Source organism: Entelurus aequoreus, linkage group LG21 (genome assembly GCF_033978785.1).
Source record: "Entelurus aequoreus isolate RoL-2023_Sb linkage group LG21, RoL_Eaeq_v1.1, whole genome shotgun sequence".
NCBI classification, from domain to species: domain Eukaryota; kingdom Metazoa; phylum Chordata; class Actinopteri; order Syngnathiformes; family Syngnathidae; genus Entelurus; species Entelurus aequoreus.
This window is the reverse complement of record NC_084751.1, coordinates 36,963,300-36,985,396: the sequence shown is the minus strand read 5'-3', so window position 1 is coordinate 36,985,396 and position 22,097 is coordinate 36,963,300. Positions and strand designations below refer to the sequence as shown.

The window sequence follows — 22,097 nt, the reverse complement described above, 5'->3', positions numbered from 1 at the left end:
CCGATTTTTTGACACACATTTTCATAGTTTCATGTAGGGTTGTACGGTATACCGGTATTAGTATAGTACCGCGATACTAATTAATCATTTTTGGTACAGTACCGCCTCTAAAAAGTTACCATCGTTACCACCATTGTTTTTTTAATAATAATAATAATACCTGGGATTTATATAGCGTTTTTCTAAGTACCCAAAGTCGCTTTACATGTAGAACCCATCATTCATTCACACCTGGTGGTGGTAAGCTACTTTCAAAGCCACAGCTGCCCTGGGGTAGTATATTATGTTTATAAACTCAGGAAATATGTCCCTAGACACATGAAGACTTTTAATATGACCAATGTATGATCCTGTAACGACATAATAATGACAAGTTGTCTTGTATGTTCACCATTTTATTTAAAGACAAACTTGCAATAAGAAGCATAAGTTTAATGTACCGTAATATTTTTTGTTAAAATAAAGCCAATAATGCAATTTTTGTGGTCCCCTTTATTTAGAAAGGTATTGAAAAGTACCAAAAAGTATCAAAATACATTTTGGTACCGCTACCGGTACCACAATATTGGTATCGGGACAACAGTAGTTTCATGTTGTACACGTCATACATTTTCTTGCTAAAAGCTTTATCTCAAGTCAAGTCAGAGTGTATTTGGAAGTTAAAACTTCCAGCAAGTCAACCATTTTACATTGTATTGTGGTTGTGTTCCTCCGTGTGTGTGCATACAAATAAATACAAGTCTTGTAACTCATCCTTGCACTGGCGTTTCCATAGACCTGATCACTGACAGGTCATGGTTAAGATAAAGGAGTATCTGAATGATACTGCAATATTAGCTGAACTGAATGACTAATACAATATTTTTTAGTGATAAATCACATGCGTTAGCGCATCACCTTTGACAACCCTAATCAAAATGATTTGTTAAAAATGTCATTAGTTGCTGGCCTAAAATATTTGCATAGTACTGTGTCTATCTCTGCTTGGTGATCTAAGATCAGCTACTTTGTCGTAAACACAATGCTAATCAATCCCATACATTTATTGCGTTTTGTACAGTGCTTGATCAAACAAGGGATTTGTTTGTAAATAGAGTATCATAAAGGGAAATCTCACTCGAAACAAACACATCAAAAGTATTTTGTTAAAGTCCCCGTATTGTATCTCATCAAGTTGTGCACCTGTGTACATAATGAAGTGACTTGATAGTGCATATAATGTCATAGAAGGAAGGGTATGCTTACTTTTACAAGACATGTCTCCAGTCTTCCAGTTCTGACCTTCAGTGCATTGAGCCAAAGAGCTTCCACTGAGGTAATAACCCTCTATGCAAGAGTACTCTACTGGTTTTCCAACCAAATAAAAATCCCTGGGATCCTGCAAAAACACACAGCACCAGTATTTACACGTTACAACAAGTATGTACTGTAAGGCAGTATTGGTTATGCAACCTAACACTATGCACTTGTTACTGGTCATTTGGGATTGATTCCAATGAATGTATTAGGTGTGTAAATCTAACCTGGATGAAACCGTTTCTGAGGTTTGGAGGAGGCCCACAGGTCTTTGGTGGAGTCAGAGATAGATTGAAACACTGAGGTTCCATCATCCTACACACCAGTTACGGACAGAAAACACAAATTATTATCCATGTGCAAGTTCTTTTGACAAGAACAAGAAAGTTTGATCATATCACGCCTAAACTCCTCAACGTCACTTGGAGTCGAACTTTTGCTTGCATGCAGATCGGCCCCAGGCCTATGGACACTACATCAACACACCCAAGACAATGGGCATATACACACACACACCCCTACCCCCACCTCCCCAGCTTGATTCCCCTTGATGACGGCTGGCAGTGCTTTATAGCAGCAGTCGACCTCCAGGGCCCCAACTCCCCCCCCTGTTGCGAGTTGTCGTGATTATATGTAACATGTTTATGTGGGCATGGCATGGAGGTTTTTTCCCACTCCAGACTAGGCCCCCTTAGGAGCCCAATCTAGATTGTATTTTTTTAACTCATCTTCTTCCCCAGCGTTTTACATTTTTCCCATCTTTTACGGGGCGCCTTGTGGCGACCCATCAGCGTTCCTGTTCTGTAACCCTGTACACTGTTTGTCTATTCTTGAACGGGTTTGTGCTGAAAACATAGTTTCGTTGTACTTGTGCAATGACAATAAAGTCCTATCCTATTCTATCCTAAACTGGCTCACCTGCACTGGCTTCCTCTGCGACTTTAAGGTTTTAATACTAAACGGTCAAGCTCCATCCTATCTTGGTGATTGTATTGTACCATATGTCCCGCAAGAAATCTGCATTCTAAGAGCTCCAGCTTATTAGTGATTCCCAAAGCCCAAAAAAAGTCTGCGGGCTATAGAGCGTTTTCTATTTGGGCTCCAGTACTCTGGAATGCCTTCCCGGTAACAGCTAGAGATGCTACCTCAGTAGAAGCATTTAAAGGCCTACTGAAATGATTTTTTTTTATTTAAACGGGAATAGCAGATCCATTCTATGTGTCATACTTGATCATTTCGCGATATTGCCATATTTTTGCTGAAAGGATTTAGTAGAGAAAATCGACGATAAAGTTCGCAACTTTTGCTCGCTGATAAAAAAAAGCCTTGCCTGTACCGGAAGTAGCGTGACGTCACAGGAGCTAGTATTCCTCACAATTCCCCATTGTTTACAATGGAGCGAGAGAGATTCGGACCGAGAAAGTGATGATTACCCCATTAATTTGAGCGAGGATGAAAGATTCGTAGATGAGGAACGTTACAGTGAAGGACTTGAGAGGCAGTGATGGACGTATCTTTTTTCGCTCTGACCATAACTTAGGTACAAGCTGGCTCATTGGATTCCACACTCTCCTTTTTTTATTGTGGATCACGGATTTGTATTTTAAACCACCTCGGATACTATATCCTCTTGAAAATGAGAGTCGAGAACGCAAAATGGACATTCAGTGCCTTTTATCTCCACGACAATACATCGGCGATATGCTTTAGCTACGAGCTAACGTGATAGCATCGTGCTTTAACTGCATATAGAAACAAAAAAATAAACCCCTGACTGGAAGGATAGATAGAAAATCAACAATACTATTAAACCGTGGACATGTAAATACACGGTTAATGCTTTCCAGGCTGGCGAAGGTTAACAATGCTGTGGTAACGACGCCATTGAAGCTAACTTAGCAACTTAGCAACGGGACCTCACAGAGCTATGCTAAAAACATTAGCTCTCCACCTACGCCAGCCAGCCCTCATCTACTCATCAACACCCGTGCTCACCTGCGTTCCAGCGATCGGCAGAAGGACGAAGGACTTCACCCGATGCGTTTGGCGGCCCGGAGACGTAGGAAGTCAAGGTGAGGTCGGCGGCTAGCGCGGCTAGCGCTCCAACAAAGTCCTCCTGGTTGTGTTGCTGTAGTCCGCTGCTAATACACCGATCCCACCTACAACTGTCTTCTTTGCAGCCTTCATTGTTCATTAAACAAATTGCAAAAGATGTCCAGAATACTGTGGAATTATGAAATGAAAACAGAGCTTTTTGTATAGGATTCTACGGGGTACCATAACTTCCGTTACTCTGACTTTGTCACACGCATACGTCATCATACCGCGACGTTTCAGCCGGATATTTCCCGGGAAGTTTTAAATGTCACTTTATAAGTTAACCCGGCCGTATTGGCATGTGTTGCAATGTTAAGATTTCATCATTGATATATAAACTATCAGACTGCGTGGTCGGTAGTAGTGGGTTTCAGTAGGCCTTTAAGTCCCATCTTAAAACTCATTTGTATACGCTTGCCTTTAAATAGACCCCCCTTTTAGACCAGTTGATCTGCCGTCTCTTTTCTGCTCTGCCACCCTCTCCTGCGTGGAGAGGTTAGTAGGTGACCACAGATTAAATGATTGATTGAAACTTGTATTAGTAGATTGCACAGTACAGTACATATTCTGTACAATTGACCACTAAATGGTAACACCCGAATAAGTTTTTCAACTTGTTTAAGTCAGGGTCCACGTTAATAAATTCATGGTAAATGATGGTAGATGACCCGCTAGCTGTTCAAAGTCTGGACCCGGGGTGGACCACTCATCTGTGCATCAGTTAGGAACGTCTCTGCGCTGCTGACTTGTCTCCACTCAAGATGATCCCCTGCTGGCCCCACTATGGACTGGACTCTCACACTATTAACTAGATCCACTCAACTTCCATTGCACTGGTCGCCCAGGGGGACGGGGGGGTCCCCACATCTGCGGTTCCCCTCCAAGTTTTCTCATTGTATCCCATTGAGTCGAGTTTTTTCTTGCCCTGATGTGGGATCTGAGCCGAGGATGTCGTTGTGGCTTGTGCAGCCCTTTGAGACACTTGTGATTAAGGGCTATACAAATAAACTTTGATTGATTGATTGATTGATTGATTGATTGATTGATTGATTGATTGATTGATTGATTCTAATTCTGAAATGCGATTGGGAGTGCACATGCATGTGTCCTTACTTTAAATACTGCATATCTGCATCGTCACAGGGCGATTGCTCTTCTGTCAACCCAGAGCAGTGCTGGCCACCTCTGCTGGGACTGGGGTTGGTACAGCTGCGGGATCTTGACCTTTGACCCCCAGAACAGGAACTCCAGGTTGACCAGCAGTTCCAGCCACCATGGATCACTCCTGTGACGAGAGTAAATTATCAATTCAGTGTTTCTCATTTGGTCTTTAAACATGTGCAGAGTGCAACTGTGGTGTGGACGTTTACATATAAGTATGTAAGTGTCTGGAAAACAACTGCTTTAAGTCAAAACTTAAATGTTGGCTTTGAGCTAGACAGGTAGTCTCTTCTCAAGGATATGGTTATCACTTTTGCGTTCCGAAGTCCCAATTAGGGCCTCTTTCCTACGAGAAGTGATCCAATCCACATGCGAATGTCAAACTAAGGGACCTTATCTTAGTATGTGCTCAAACTGAAAGACCACTATTTACTTAAACTTGGTGGTTTGCTTTCTCCAAGATGAATATGAACATTCACCATATGCAAAACATAATATGAGTTAATTAATTCACTTCAATTAACATGTTTAAACTCAAACATATGTGTTATATTAACTGCTTTCACAGTCAAACTCTGGTAAAAAATTGGTAAAAATCGCAAATTGATGCAATACTATTTTGATAATCTGGGTTGCTGGTTTTGCTTACCGACCTCAAAGCTATTTTGTTTAGTACATGGTGAAATGATAAGTGTGACCAGTAGATGGCAGTCAAATATAAGAAATACGTGTAGACTGCCATATAATGGCAGTCACACACAAGAGATATTTGTAGACTGTAATATGACTCAAGTAAACAACACTTTATATGTTCCATTGAAAATATAGCACATTACACATGGCGCTCAAAATTCTATCAAAATGTTTTAGTACGACTTTGGTAAGCTATGAAGCCGCACCGCTTGATGGATTGTACTGTGCTTCAACATACGAGTATTATTATGGTGTGTGTATAAGGTAAGACATATTATCTGGTGTTTTGTTTCACAATATTATAGCAAAAGCAACTTTTCTTACTTTCTGGTACCTGCTGATCTGTATTTGGGATCTGCATAAGTCCTGAAAAATTGTGCGCTTCCGCCTTTGTAGTCCGTGTCGACACCGTAGTTTATAAGCTTCTTCTTTTTCTCTATCTTCTTGTTGTGGGACATTCATCCCCCTTTGTTGCCATTTCTAATATAAAGTAGTGTAATCATAAGGCGCACTGCCGATGAGCGGGCCTAGTCAGGTCCATTTTCATAGGGCGCATTAAAGGGGTCATATTATTATTATTTGTTTCTAAATTGAAACCACTTACTTGTGGTCTGCATAACATGTAATGGTGGTTCTTTGGTCAAAATGTTGCATAGATTATGTTTTACAGATCATCTTCAAGCCGCTTTCTGACAGTCGCTTCAGGATCTTATTTACGTGGCTCACCTTCGACAGCGTCTTCTCCCCGTCATCTTTGTTGTAGCGGTGTAGCGTGCAAGGACGGCAGTGGAAGAAGTGTCAAAAGATGGAGCTAACTGTTTTAATGACATTCAGACTTTACTTCAATCAATAACGGAGCAGCATCTCCTCATCCGTGGCTCACTAGTGCAATAACAATGCTGGAAATATGTCCCGTGAAAAACTGTTCGACCGGAACTCTCTAATAACTGAAGTTCCTTGGGTGAATAATGTAAATTCCCTATACAGGTAGGTTTTAAAGCTTTCATGGCGAGTTTACTGACAGATATAAGTAAGAACTCTACACTACTTTAAATTAGAAATGGCAACAGCGGGGGATGAATGTCCCATAACAAGACGATAGAGAAAAAGAAGAAGCTTATCGACTACGGTGTCGTGACGGACTACAAAGGCGGACGCGAGCAATTTTTCAGGACCTATGCAGTTTCCAAATACAGATCAGCAGGTACCAGAAGGTAAGAAATTTGCTTTTGCATAATATTGCGAAACAAAACGCCAGATAATATGTCTTACCTTATACACACACCATAATAATACTCCTATGTTGAAGCACAGTACAATCCATCAAGCGGTGTGGCTTCATAGCTTACCAAAGTCGTAGTAAAACATTTTGATAGAATTTTGAACGCCGTGTGTAATGTTCTACATTTTCAATGGAACATATAAAATGTTGGTGTTGTTTACTTGAGTCATATTGCAGTCTACACATATCTCTTATGTGTGACTGCCATCATATTGCAGTCTACACGTATTTCTTATGTGTGACGGCCATCTACTGGTCACACTTATCATTTCAACATGTACCAAATAAAATAGCGTTGAGGTCGATAAGCACAACTAAAATTATTCCGTACATTAGGCGCACCGGGTTATAAGGCGCACTGTCAAGTTTAAAAAAAACGAAAGGATTGTAAGTGTGCCTTGTAGTTTGAAAAATACGGTATAAGGGTTTCATAAATATCCCCGCAATGCCTCCAAAGTTTGGATTAAAATTTTCAGACGTTATGGGAATCCCATATACACATAACAAGTGACAACAGGTTAGAAAAGTTGGTTTTGCATACATTTAGAATAAAATCAGCCTGTTTTTTTAAAAATCCTTTACCTGGTTGTTCTCCAATCGCAGCTCCTTGCTCACATGCTTGTCCTGAGGTTCCTGGCCGACAGACACATTGGCACTCTGAGCCGGTCAGGAGCGCCTGGCCGTTATTCTGGCAGGGTCTGCAGTGGCAAGGATGCTCTTCAGCCAGGTACTCTTCGATGGCTCTTTTCAGGTGGAGCTTCTTCAAACCTGCACACTGCACCTCCTTTACTAGCTCATACAGAGGACGTAGCTGGAATACAAGATTCAAAACGATCAATGGACCATAGAGATGTCCGAAGTGAAGTCCATGGGGCGTCTTTGAACTGCAGCTTGTTTTATTTGGCCTAAAATAAAATTGATTCACCCTTAATTGCTTTCATTATTGAATATTTCACAAATTTCTTGTCACCTATAACACAAAGGTACAATACTAATGTGGTTTTCTGATAGCTTTGCATATTTTGGCTTACACTGGATTGGTTTTAGGGTCTTTAAGGTGCAAAATGTATCAAAATGGGACCCCGCATTCTTAGTTTTTTACTGTTTGGACACCCATACTATAGAGCAGGGGTCACCAACCTTTTTGAAACCAAGAGCTACTTCTTGGGTACTGATTAATGCGAAGGGCTACCAGTTTGATACACACTTAAATAAATTGCCAGAAATAGCCAATTTGCTCAATTTACCTTTAACTCTATGTTATTATTAATAATTAATGATATTTACACTTAATTGAACGGTTTAAAAGAGGAGAAAACACACAAAAAATGACAATTAAATTTTGAAACATAGTTTATCTTCAATTTCGAATCTTTAAAATTCAAAATTCAACCGAAAAAAAGAAGAGAAAAACTTAAAAAAAAGAATTTATGGAACATCATTAGTAATTTTTCCTGATTAAGATTAATTTTAGAATTTTGATGACATGTTTTAAATATGTTAAAATCCAATCTACACTTTGTTAGAATATATAACAAATTGGACCAAGCTATATTTCTAACAAAGACAAATCATTATTTCTTCTAGATTTTCCAGAACAACAATTTTAAAATAAATTCAAAAGACTTTGAAATAAGATTTAAATTTGATTCTACAGATTTTCTAGATTTGCCAGAATAATTTTTTTGAATTTTAATCATAAGTTTGAAGATATATTTCACAAATATTCTTCGTTGAAAAAACAGAAGCTAAAATGAAGAATTAAATTAAAAAATGTATTTATTATTCTTTACAATAAAAAAAAAAAAGAATTTACTTGAACATTGATTTAAATTGTCAAGAAAGAAGAGGAAGGAATTTAAAAGGTAAAAAGGTATATGTGTTTAAAAATCCTAAAATCATTTTTAAGGTTGTATTTTTTCTCTAAAATTGTCTTTCTGAACGTTAGAAGAAGCAAAGTAAAATAATTAATGAATTTATTTAAACAAGTGAAGACCAAGTCTTTAAAATATTTTCTTGGATTTTCAAATTCTATTTGAGTTTTGTCTCTCTTAGAATTAAAAATGTCGGGCAAAGCGAGACCAGCTTGCTAGTAAATAAATGCAATTTAAAAAATAGAGGCAGCTCACTGGTAAGTGCTGCTATTTGAGCTATTTTTAGAACAGGCCAGCGGGCTACTCATCTGGTCCTTACGGGCTACCTGGTGCCCGCGGGCACCGCGTTGGTGACCCCTGCTATAGAGTTTAGTGGTACTTTTGTTGTTGTATGCCACACTTATTGTAGGTTTTCCATAAAACTTTGCCCCTGTTTTCATACAGTATATTGTCTCTGTTATTGTACAGCCGAACATGACCTCTAACAAACTATTTGGGTTAGAGTTAGAGGGTTAGGGTTAGGGGGCTACTGGCTTTTGTATGTTCAGCATAATTAAGTCTGCAAACACAGTATAATCCCACCCGTCAGTAACTCAGTCTCTGTGGGGTTTTTTTGCTGCAAAATAATCCACCAGAAAAGCAAGTACCAGCACTTTGACAAAAAAGTACTATTGAATTACATTAAACTGATAGCAAAATGTTTCATGTGTGTGAGCAAACGCAAAAACTCATTGAGCATTTAGTGGAGCACATGTGAGCAACATCAGACATACACACTGTGGCCACAACAGCAGCACACCTGTCCCAAACCTGACTAAATAACAAGTAAAAAAAAAATTTATTATAATGAAATGAGAGCAGTCATTTCCATTAGATTATTTTCTAATATAAGTGTTTTTGGCCAATTTACAATTGCAATAACAAGAAATATAGTTTTCATGAGCTGTGGACTAGTATTGTATGTCTGGGTGGAGGTCCGTCCTGCTTTGGAAATAATTTGTACCCCTTTCAGGTATCGCATTTAGTTCCCATTAAAACATTCACATGTTGCACAATGAGATGTAAGCATGGGATCATGTGTACATTCCTGTAACTTTCTGTTTGTAAAATATATATTTGTATTAGTATTTCTTTAATATAATAACAGCAATTCATGATTAATATTTATAAATCAAGATTCTTAATAAATGACAGTAGAATAAGCACACATTTGATTGGTAAATCATAGTGTAACGACCTGGAATGACACTTTATGTGTGGTGTTGGAGTTGTCCGACTTTTTGTGTGGCTGTAAACACATCACTGGCTAAGTGTCTTATGTGCATGTGTCCGCGCAAGTGAGAAAGAGCGAGCAGCTGCTGTTGACATAACAGATGACGACGTTGGTTTTGGTCTGGTTTGTACAGCCGAGAATGACCAGTTTTACAAGATAGAAATTGTTTACCAATGTTTTTGGTCATGTGTTTATGCATGCTAGCATACTAATATGAAAATGCTACCTTTTTAGCTAACTTTACGTTTATTTCACTACTCAGACAGCCATACACCTTACAGTCATATAACTTGGTATGTGACACATGCTAATTGATAGCATATTACCATTAGCTTGCTAGCATGCTAAAATGACCACGCTAACTTTTCCAGTTATTTTTGCAACCGTTTACCACAGAGTCGTATAACTTGGTATGTGAGACACTTGTAAACTGTTAACGCAAACGTTAGCATGCTAACATTAAATGTTTTTATTTTTTTTCTCTCTAATTCCCTAGCCAATACAGTTTTGCTCAATAAAGTGATCGATGGAATTCGTCTCCTCCTTAAAGCGTCTCGACAGACGTTACAATAATTGATTTTTGATGACGAAAACTGTTTTCTATGTTGTGGCTGCTTGTCGCTTGCACAGGCGCGCACCTAAGAGGGAACGTTGCCGCCCATCACCATCTTTGCCAACAAGAGTCTTCAACGTAAAAGTACTGTTAAATTTTCAGTTATACATTTCATTCATCATTTATATTTATTCCGTATTTTTTTTCTGCAGGTAAATCTACAATTATGTTGCGTAATGTTAATTTGATTTACGTGGGAAAAAATTCCTTGGTTTTTGTCTGACTTTTTGGGACGGGTTATTACCGAAAACCGAGGTACTGCTGTAATGTATATGGTATGCTCTCCGGACACTTCACTGGGTAGTTTGGTAGTAATGAGACCCAATAGGTTGCTATATAAAAATTTGAGAATTTACAGAAATATTGACACTGGCTTCATTGACGGTGTCAGGAAGGTAATTGCAATTTAATTTCAGATGCTCCAATATAAACTGCAAACTGGTGTATTGTTGAGGCTACGGAGCGTACACTCATATTATATGCATACACAAAGCTCTAAAAAAGCAATACACTTGCTTTTTAAACCATAATTGAGACTTAACTCTTCAGCAATTGAGAGTGTAATGGATGTTTTATGTAAGGGTCTGACATATAAAGCTGCATCTGTGTTGTATTTTTGAATACCTTCTGGTCTATGACATCAGGGAAGTCTTTAACAGAGGAGGCCCAGTTGTCATAGGCCTCTCCATTTACTTCTGGATTATCAAGATCCAAAACTTTCAATACATCTGAAAACGATGGATCTCCTCCAAAAGTGTTCACCTTGATGGGCATCTTGGATACATGTCCCTCTGTAGAGAAGAAGACACATCATAACAACATCAATTGTAAATCATGGGACACATCTTAACTTCAAAACACCTTATTTCAAGACTACGGATTGTATTCGAGCATTGGTTTTGTCACTTCTTATTTATGCATTTGGCTTATTTTATTGCCGAAATTGGTTTTGAGACTCTGAGTCATTGACGTCCTCATTCTATTGTCTGCTCTGCTCGTTCAACATGGCTGCGATGTACAATGAGAAAAAGGTTGGCGCAAGTACCCATCCTTTCTGAAGTCCTCCATTGATGGGAAATTGGTCTGTGAGGGCATTTTGATTGCATACCGTACCCACAATGTAACCAGGTAAACAAAGTCCTCCAGACAGCCGAAACGGGTAACAATGGCCCGCATTGCATGATGAGGGACTTTGGCAAAGGCTTTCATTAGATCCCCCCCCCAAAAAAAATTTGGAGGTTGTTGACTCAGATCATGTCAATTGTTCCTTGAGAGGGTCTACAGCATGGGTGTCGAACTCATTTTAGCTCACGGGCTAAAGGGAGGAAAATATATTCCCACACGGGCCGGACTGGTAAAATCATGGCATAATAATTTTAAAATAAAGACAACTTCAAAATTGTTTTCTTTGTCTTACTTTGGTCAAAACTAGAACAAGCACATTCTGAAAATGTACGCATGAAAATTAATCCTCTTGGCAAAACCCTTTAAGTTAGTTGAATTGGTGCAGTTTCAAGAACACCATGAAGAACACAATGAACTAAGACTTTTTCCTCAGTGTATTTACGAAGCCGTTAAACTAAAGACACGCTTGGAGAAGCAACCGAGTGTTTCCTCAAGCCGCCACATTGGTGACATCCACAACTGCCACAACACATTAATTCATCATCATTCAAATATTACATTTAGAATATCATCAAAACAATTGTCAAAATTACACCTATATAACCGAATTAAAAAGGTAACATAACTACAGCTAAGACCCTAGCCCAACCCCCTGCCCCCACCACATCCCACCTCCCCGGATTGTAAATAATCAAATGTATATACTTGTTCTTATGCTTTCTGAGTTCACTATGTTCACCGCTCGCTGTACATATCCTACGAAGTCAGACCTACACTGTTACAATGTCCATTTCTCAGATTATATAATTGTTGATGACTGAAGTATGCTAATAGCAACCTAACCTAACCCCCCCCCCCCCAACCCCCTCAACATCCCACCCCCTGGAATGTAAATAATGTAAATAATTCAATGTATATACTCTGATGATTAACTTGTGTGATGACTGTATTATGCTGATAGTATATATTTGTACCATGAATTGATTAACGTGGACCCCGACTTAAACAAGTTGAAAAACTTATTCGGGTGTTACCATTTAGTGGTCAATTGTACGGAATATGTACTGTACTGTGCAATCTACTAATAAAAGTTTCAATCAATCAATCAAAACAAACTTAACTCATGTGAACATGGTAGATTTAAGCATAAAATAAACTAGAACAAACAACAAAAGTAGAAACATACATTTTTACAATGGAGTTCAGAGTGCACATCGTGCCGTCAACAAATCGAGAGTGCTGCTTGTAATTCTAACTACAAAGATGATGGTCATGTTGACTTAAGTCTTTGCATTTTACCGTTTTGTTATTTTATCTGTTGAGTGGATAATTTACAATAAAAGAAGGTATTGTGCGTCGCAACGGCATTAGTCTGCCGCCAATCCAGAGGGCGCTTAAAGTCATGTGACACGACATCTTTAAACAGTGTGATGTGGGTTACACTGAAATTGCTATTGCGACACCCAGTGGACACATTTAGAAAGGCAGTTTATTTTAGTTTTATACTCAGCAAACTCATTTTGCGGGCCACGGGCCAGATTATACCTGTTCGTGGGCCTGATACGGCCCGTGGGCCGTACATTTGACACCCCTAATCTACAGGGAGACTCGGGGGGTACTTTCTCAGATCTTAACTTGGCTGCAATACTCACGAGCGAGAGGCCACAGGAGTTATGATCCTCTCAGTCTGCCATATTGAAGTTATAGCTTATGATCGCATCATCCAAGTTGTTTGTGAGGGTCTTGCTTTCCCAGATCTCAATGATTTTGAACATTGACAGTAATTTATTAGTTTGACATAAATCAGTTTAACACAATATTACATCCCCCTGGATCTCGTATTGCTTTTTTTAGATGCCTGAATTTGCAAAAGTTTTTCCCAAAAATTGCATTGAAAAGTGCGGGTTTGTTTTTTAGGGGTTTGTTAAAATTGCAAGAGAAAGTGAAAGTTGCAAAAAAATAGTAATTACAATTGGAACATTTATTGGGGGAAAAAGGCAATTGATGTAGCATTATAAAGAAACACAGTTGGTAGAGCGGATGTGCCAGTAACTTGAGGGTTCCAGGTTTGATTCCCGCTTCCGCCATCCTAGTCACTGTCGTTGTGTCCTTGGGCAAGACACTTCACTCTCCTTGCTCCCAGTGCCACCCACAATGATTTAAATGTAGATAATGGGGTTCGCTATTTAAAGCACTTTGAGTCTCTAGAGCAAAAGCGCTATACAAATATAATTCACTCAATTGCAAAAAAGGTTTTTTTCATTGCAACAAAGTATGTGTGTATTACTGCAAGAAAAATACTAAAAATGATAACCAAGCCTTAACCTAATAAGTAAAAATGCAAATAATCCTAAATACTACATAAATGACACTTTATATACCAGCTGTACACTATTTACTCTAAAGTATATCAAAGCCTCATTTCTAGTATTCTCCTTTGTAGTTATAGTTGAAGGGTGTACTTACTTTTGTGAGATACTGTATATTATTTTTTTTTAAAATTATTATTCATTTAGTGTATTTAATACATACATGTGCATAGTTTGTAAGACAAAAAACACCAAAGGCTGTCTTATTTGTGTTGGTTATTAATAATATTCTTGTTATTATTATGCTTTATTATCTGCTTTGTCTTAAACATTCTCGTGCACATGTGTGTATGTTTTGAAGGTTGAAAGTCGATCGTGCACTTTTGTTTATGTTTCAACGCATTGCACCTGAGCGAACAGAGAGTGATCTAGAGCGGTGATTTTTGCTGGTAAATGAGTAAATGAAGAGTAACAAACGAGTGAATGAATGACTGTCAGGTCAATGTAAACAAGACAGTGAAGACAAAGGGCAATGCAGGGAGACCGTTGATTGGTTTGATTATTTCATTGCATTTGAGTGCTGCTAGGACAAATTCATTAGGCAAAAATGTCAATTGGCCAAAATATGCTAGGAAATTGTGGGGATTGGACAAAGATGCAAGGCCTCGCATAAATGGTGCGGATTGGTGGGATTTCCATGAATTGCATTGAACTTCCCAACTGCCTGGATGGTACGGTTCAGCATGTCATAGAATGTGGCCTTAAAAACTGCACTTTTGGGGGGAAATATTGCCTATTGTTAATCTGAGACAAGAACTTTTTAAAACATTTTTAGGATTTTAAACGTGAGAAAAAAAAATGCTTGAAAGATACGGCTGATAGGAGTCATCGTCGTAGCGTTCAAAGCCCCTAAAACAACTTCCAAACCTCCATCAATCTTTTTGTGTACACGCTGCAAGTATAAATATATATATATATATACTGTATATATAATGTAGTAAGAGACACATTCTTAACAATATATAAATATGTACAATAGTAACCATCATTTTATGCATTAGACTTAGACAAACTTTATTAAAGAAAATTGTTAAAATTTACCAAATTGTTCAAATTTTACATTTTCTTTTAATTACCGGAAGTTCTTTCTATAGCGCATTTATTTCCGTTTCCATAGCAACACACTCCTGACTTCCAGCAACAAATGTGTGTTCTTACTTCCAGACACAAAGGCTTGTGTGTGTTCTAATCATGGCGGACTTGGTAACAGACAATTAAAACGACTATTTTTTGGACAAATGAGGATTCACAACCTTATCTTTTTGAACCTGAATGTACGGAGGATGAACTGCTGGTTGTAGAAGCTTAGCGAGCATGAAGAGGATGAAATGTTAGAGCAGACGGAAGTCGAGAGAGTGAGGTCGGCGTGTTTTGATGCTGCAAATGTGAAACTTGGAGCCAAGAAACGCCAACATAAATGGAGTGCTTAACCAAACTTAACCGGAAAATGTTTTCCCGGGCAACTGGACCAAAACAGACAACTGTCCAACAAACAAGTCACTATAATATTGATCATGATACATGCAGCAGCACACTACGCTATTGTTAGTACAACTATAGTACATACACTGTCGAACTAGCTATGTTTAAACAAAACAGTATCTGTAATACTTTACAGATACTGTAATATGATTGTTCATGTTTTTCAGTCAGTATAGATTGGTGTCCTATCGCATTGTGTTGTGCATTACAAACTCAAAAGCCATTCAGCTGTTGACATAGTAGCTAGCTTACCTCTTGCCGTAGCTAGCCTACGGCTAACACCGTCGCAAGACAATGTATTACTGCTCTAGAAAAATAGTTCCTCAGTGTTCGCTCTTACAATAACAATGTCGCTACAGCTTGGTTATTGTACAGGTTGCGGAATGTATATTAAGTATTGTTGGCGGTTTTTGGATGAATTTTTAAAGTGACTTGTAGGCAGAATGGATTGCTCCCATTAGCTGCATTGCTAGCCACCTAGAACGAGTCGATTAATACAAATTAGGATGCAAAAAAAACAAAAAACGTTTGTCTTCTTGTCTGTCATAAGGATTGTTAACGACAGGCAAAATTTAAATAAAAAAGTGCAGTTTCCCTCAAATGTCGTCTTCAGATGTGAGGGTAAAGGCGAACACCGATATCAATGTGAGGAATCCGTTCGAAATGAGCATAATGCCTAGAGTCATTAAACCCTCGTTAACATCAGTTGGGACAAGATTGTGTTGGTCCACAAGCTGCATTTTGTTAGCAGCGCCAACGCCATGGATGATTGTTTAGTTTGAATTCCTTTTTTTTTTTTAAATGTGTTGAATTTGCAATCAGTTTCTCTGATTCAGGAAGCCTGGCCTCTCTCAAGATTGCCACATTGAAGTTGAAACGTGCACATTTCTTGCTGACGAGGGCAGTACGTCGTTCCCGATGATTAGTGTCTCTCTTGTACAGGATGCTGCGACTGTTCCAAGTTCCAAGAGTGAAAGGTTTCAGTTAAGTGTGTAGTATAAGGCTGTGTCTACACTAAGCCAGATAACCCTTTAAACAAATCATTATTTAGCCTAAGCCTTCTTTCAGCCACACTAAATCAGCGTTTAAGGTCCCCCTCCTCGGACAATTTTTTACACGGGGAATCTCCGGCTCTTAGCTTTGTATGGAGTCATCGATCATTTACAAACTGAGTTTGGAGAGGAAGTGACGCCAGAAGGACCGCACTCCACACAGGAAGTGATGTCAGAAATGCCCATGTGGAAATCACACATGGGCTAATTCAAGCCTGTCTCCAGAACCTGCAATACCATCGGTGATTGATTTTTATTTAGTAGCGACCCTAAAAGAATCCAAAGCCCAAGCTGTTTGAAGTGATCCTGGCTGCACAACTTAGCTAGGAACTTTTCCACTGCCGCTCAAGGGATGAGGCTAGTTGCACTCGTTGGACTCTTTGTCCAGAGAGAAATAAGACAATAAAGGAGTAGTGAAAGGGGATATTGTCACGGTTGGGTCGCATGTTTATGCGCAGGTCGTTCTCCCAAGATGCAGCAGGAACCCCGGAGGCAAGGTGCAGATAAGAATAGGATTTACTGTCCATAAATCGCGAAAAATACAAGATATAAACAAAAGAGATGCGTGCCGATCGCACAGGTATCAAAGGAACTAGCTAGCGTGAAAGCTTAACATATAAAAAGGTATCCAGAATCATAGAAGCAGGGAATCATCAAACGTAACTGTTGCATGGACAGCCAGACAGTGTGTGGCAAAAAAAAGGAATAAATAGCTCTCTGATTAGTGCCCAGGAGCAGGTGAGCATCCCGAACACTAATCAGAGGCAGGTGAAACTAATCAGCATCCATGGCAATTAAAACACAAAGCCAGGGGTGCTGAAAACAGAACTGAGGGAGTCAAAAACTAAACAAAACATGATCGGGGCAATGGATTATGACAGATATAGAGGAAAGGGAAAACAAATAGAAGAAAGGAAAGAAAACAAAACCAAAGATCACTACGGAGGTAGAGGGATCTTATCCTCCTCACTCTGGCAAAAGCACCAGCCCCTCACCTTGAAAAATGTTTACTCACCCTCATCAAATGAGAAGGATTTGTAGAATTTGTCACAAACGATTTTGACCTTTTTCCTGAACAAGCGTCGTTTAACCTTTCTCCAGCACTTCTTGTAGTCGATTGTTGTTGCCTCTTTGAACAAGTACAAGAACAAGACCACGTTGTTAAAAGCACATTTTAATGCATTTTGTTCCTCAACTGTCCCAACTGAAGCAATTTTTTAAAAGATGATGATAGATTTAACTTGAATGCTGTGGGTGTGTTCTGCAAACCTCAAAAGCAGTGAAGTTGGCACGTTGTGTAAATGGTAAATAAAAACAGAATACAATGATTTGCAAATCCTTTTCAACCTATATTTAATTGAATAGACTGCAAAGACAAGATACTTAACGTTCGAACTGGTAAACTCTGTTATTTTTTGCAAATATTAGCTCATTTGGAATTTGATGCCTGCAACATGTTTCAAAAAAGCTGGCATAAGTGGAAATACTGTCAAAGCGCTTTGAGTACCTTGAAGGTAGAAAAGCGCTATATAAGTATAACCCATTTAAAAAGTCTGAGAAAGTTGAGGAATGGTCATCAAACATTTATTTGGAACATCCCACAGGTGAAGAGGCTAATTGGGAACAGGTGGGTGCCATGATTGGGTATAAAAGCAGCTTCCATGAAATGCTCAGTCATTCACAAACAAGGATGGGCGAGGGTCACCACTTTGTGAACAAATGCGTGAGCAAATTGTCGAACAGTTTAAGAACAACATTTCTCAACGAGCTATTTTAAGGAATTTAGGGATTTCACCATCTACGCTCCGTAATATCATCAAAAGGTTCTGAGAATCTGGAGAAATCACTGCACGTAAGCGATGATCATCGGAAACAACAACAAAGCCGGAAATGTGTCCCGTGAAAAACCGTCTGACCGAACTCTCTAATAACTAAAGTTCCTCGGGTGAATAATGTAAACTCACTATACCGGTATGTTTTAGCGCTTTCATGGCGAGTTTACTGACAGATATAAGTAAGAACTTTACACTACTTTATATTAGAAATGGCAACAGCGGAGGATGAATGTCCCATAACAAGAAGATAGAGAAAAAGAAGAAGCTTATCAACTACGGTGTCGGCACAAACTACAAAGGCGGACGCGCGCAATTTTTCAGGATTTATGCAGATCCAAATACAGATCAGCAGGTATCAGAAGGTAAGAAAAGTTGCTTTTGCATAATATTGCGAAACAAAACGGCAGATAATGTCTTACAATCCATCAAGCGGTGCGGCTTCATAGCTTGGAATTGGGGGTTAAATCACCAAAATGATTCCCGGGCGCGGCACCGCTGCTGCCCACTGCTCCCCTCACCTCCCAGGGGGTGATCAAGGGGATGGGTCAAATGCAGAGGTCAAATTTCACCACACATAGTGTGTGTGTGACAATCATTGGTACTTTAACTTTAAATGTATTATTTATAACTTTAACTTTAACTTTACCAAAGTCGTACTAATACATTTTGATGGATTTTTGAGCACTGTGTGTAATGTTCTATATTTTCAAAGGAACTTATAAAATGTTGGTGTTGTTTACTTGAGTCATATTGCCATCATATTGCACTCTACACGTATCTCTTATTTTAGACTGACATCTACTGGTCACACTTATAATTACACTATGTACCAAATAAAATTGTTTCGAGATCGGTAAGCAAAACCAGAATTATTCCATACATTAGGTGCACCGGGTTATAAGGCTCACTCTTGAGTTTTGAGGAAAAAAAGGATTTTAAGTGCGCCTTATAGTCCGGAAAATACGGTATGTCTCCGGTGGATGTGTCCTGCGGCTGTAATGGCAATAGGGTTGTTGTTGTTTACCAGCATTGCTGGTGATAGGCCATTCTGCATAACAATAGTTAGTTTTTCTGGTGGCAAAACAGGCGAATGACCTGTTGTTATGCAGCACATTCATTATCACCAGCCACGCTGGGTGCAGTCCAGTCACTTCGATTCAAACTTTGTGGATTCTCAATGTAAACTTGCTGTATGGTATTTTTTTTGGTTGGAAATTTTTACTTTTAAAAAAAAAATTGGTTACCAAAATATGAAAACACATTACTATATACAGTATATCTGCTTACCAGATGTTGCAAAATCCTGGTTGTTGAGCTCCAAAAAGCCTTGGTATCTGCCTCCAAGCGAGCCCTCGGAGAGGTAGTGAGTGCCATATATCTGCAGCAGTTGACGGTAGGCAGCATAATCGTATGTGTACGGAAGCGAGATTAAAGCCTTCCAAAACTCTTCGGCCAGAGTCAGATACTGGGGGGCTGAGTTTTGGAACTGGGCCAACTCCACTTTATTCTTCAGAACTATGATTCTGTGATTCTGCAGGGTATTGTAGCGTAATGAAGAAGAATGTAACAGTAAGTGCACAAGCACAATCATAGTCAATGCAATGCAGATTACATGGACATCGCTACCTTTGTTTCAGTGAGCTCTTTGTGAAATGTACGACGGTCATGTCCCACTAAAGCATTAGCCTGGATGTCTTGCACGTACGACCAAGAGCTTTCATAGGATTCTTCGCTCTCCTCATTATCCACTTTCACCTGCAAAAAAAGATGCAATAGATTGTTACCAACCAAAATAACTCAAATGCTGTGTTATGCTCTCTTATGATATGTTTTTCTAAATGAATAAATGTCTCTGTATTCTATACATTACATGTTCTGCAAGTTAGCAGTAGTAGTTGTTTATTTTGGACATGTTAAAAAACAAAGCAAAAGAAAAAATTAATGAACAAGGAAATAATCTTGATAATGTTACAGCAAGGTACATAAATAGAAACATATATTTCACAATGAAAACATACAAAAATGAAAACAATAGATAATGATTAAGTTTTTTCATCTCCAAAAAGGAGTGGGAAGAAGTGAATCGTATTTACTTCCATTCCCTGTTTTATAAGTCAGATAACTCCCTTTCACATCATCATTATTATTATATACAATGATAAATGTACCGGCCTTAATAAAATATACTATCAATAATGTTTTACCCATTTTTCTTTGGTACAAAAATACCCCTTAATTTATAACCCCCTTCCCTTTCAGTTAAAAACGTGTGCACATTTCAAGGCAGTGAATTGTTTTGTGCTTTATATGTAATTTGCATTGTTTGTACAAACCCCGTTTCCATATGAGTTGGGAAATTGTGTTAGATGTAAATATAAACGAAATGCAATGATCTAGTACAGGGGTCGGCAACCCAAAATGTTGAAAGAGCCACATTGGACCAAAAATACAAAAACAAATCTGTCTGGAGCCGCAACAAATTAGAAGCCATATTACATACAGATAGTGTGTCATGAGATATACATTGAATTGAGATGACTTAAAGGACACTAAATGAGCTCAAATATAGCTACAAATGAGGCATAATGACGCAATATGTACATATAGCTAGCATGTTAGCATCGATTAGCTTGCAGTCATGCAGTGACCAAATATGTCTGATTAGCACTCCACACAAGTCAATAACACCAACAAAACTCACCTTTGTGTATTCACGCACAACGTTAAAAGTTTGGTGGACAAAATGACAGAAAAAGAAGTGGCATAAAACACGACCTGGAAAGTCGGAGAAAGTTATACATTGTAAACAAACTAAGGTGAGTTCAAGGACCGCCAAAATGAGTAGGACAAAACGGCGCTCGCCAAATACTCGAATCAGTGAAGCATGTTTAATACAAACAGTGTGCTTTATAACAATTAGGGAGGTTTGTGTCATGTTTGTCCTCCTACAAAAACCATATTAAAACAAAAAATTTATTTTTTTCCCCCGCATCTTTTTCCATTTTTCATACATTTTTGAAAAAGCTTCAGAGAGCCACTAGGGCGGCGCTAAAGAGCCGCATGCGGCTCTAGAGCCGCGGGTTGCCGACCCCTGATCTAGTATGGCATCGCCATTGACTTCCAGGAAGAGGCTGGATGACAACCCCGAAAGAGTGGTGACAACTGGAGAGACAGTTGACAGCCCGGAAAGACGGCAACCGGGGAAGGGAGGGGGTGCATCCCAAGCTGCAGCTCTTGCAAGGGAGCACCCATACAGCGCTATGAAAAACCCTAAAGATACATAAGACCAAGATAGGCTGCCTAGGGAAACCCTTGGTGCAACGCACAGTGCCAGTACCCTGTACGGCACTTGATGAGACGGAGGAGGATCCAGGCCCGGACACTCCCCACAGTGCCCAGAACCTCCAAGCACCACCGGCCCAGCCCCAGGGCACAAGTCAAGGGACTGATCACCCTCGGCTGGGTCGCCCGGGTGAGGGTGTTTGATTAAGACCCGAAACACCCTATGACACCGGGAGAATCACTGATGATGTGTCCAGGTTGCACCGTAAGGTGTATTATTATAAACAAATCCTTTTCAACTCATATTCAATTGAATGCACTACAAAGACAAGATATTTGATGTTCAAACTCATAAACTTTATTTTTTTTTGCATATAATAATTAACTTAAAATTTCATGGCTGCAACACGGGCCAAAGTAGTTGGGAAAGGGCATGTTCACCACTGTGTTACATGGCCTTTCCTTTTAACAACACTCAGTAAACGTTTGGGAACTGAGGAGACACATTTTTGAAGCTTCTCAGGTGGAATTCTTTCCCATTCTTGCTTGATGTACAGCTTAAGTTGTTCAACAGTCCGGGGGTCTCCGTTGTGGTATTTTAGGCTTCATAATGCGCCACACATTTTCAATGGGAGACAGGTCTGGACTACAGGCAGGCCAGTC

At 39.1% G+C, this 22,097-nt stretch overlaps 1 protein-coding gene across 1 annotated transcript in view; it reads right to left on the bottom strand.

The window, feature by feature from the left end:
• c7b (complement component 7b) overlaps positions 1 to 22,097 on the bottom strand; it is a 45,215-nt gene that overhangs the window by 9,445 nt on the left and 13,673 nt on the right. Inside the window, exons 7-14 of the mRNA XM_062031611.1 lie at positions 19,779 to 19,907; positions 19,440 to 19,683; positions 17,333 to 17,446; positions 10,914 to 11,080; positions 7,112 to 7,340; positions 4,507 to 4,678; positions 1,524 to 1,611; positions 1,246 to 1,378 (exon numbers count right to left, since the gene is read on the bottom strand). Of these exons, the coding sequence (XP_061887595.1) occupies positions 1,246 to 1,378; positions 1,524 to 1,611; positions 4,507 to 4,678; positions 7,112 to 7,340; positions 10,914 to 11,080; positions 17,333 to 17,446; positions 19,440 to 19,683; positions 19,779 to 19,907 (1,276 nt within the window). The remainder of the gene's footprint in view (positions 1 to 1,245; positions 1,379 to 1,523; positions 1,612 to 4,506; positions 4,679 to 7,111; positions 7,341 to 10,913; positions 11,081 to 17,332; positions 17,447 to 19,439; positions 19,684 to 19,778; positions 19,908 to 22,097) is intronic.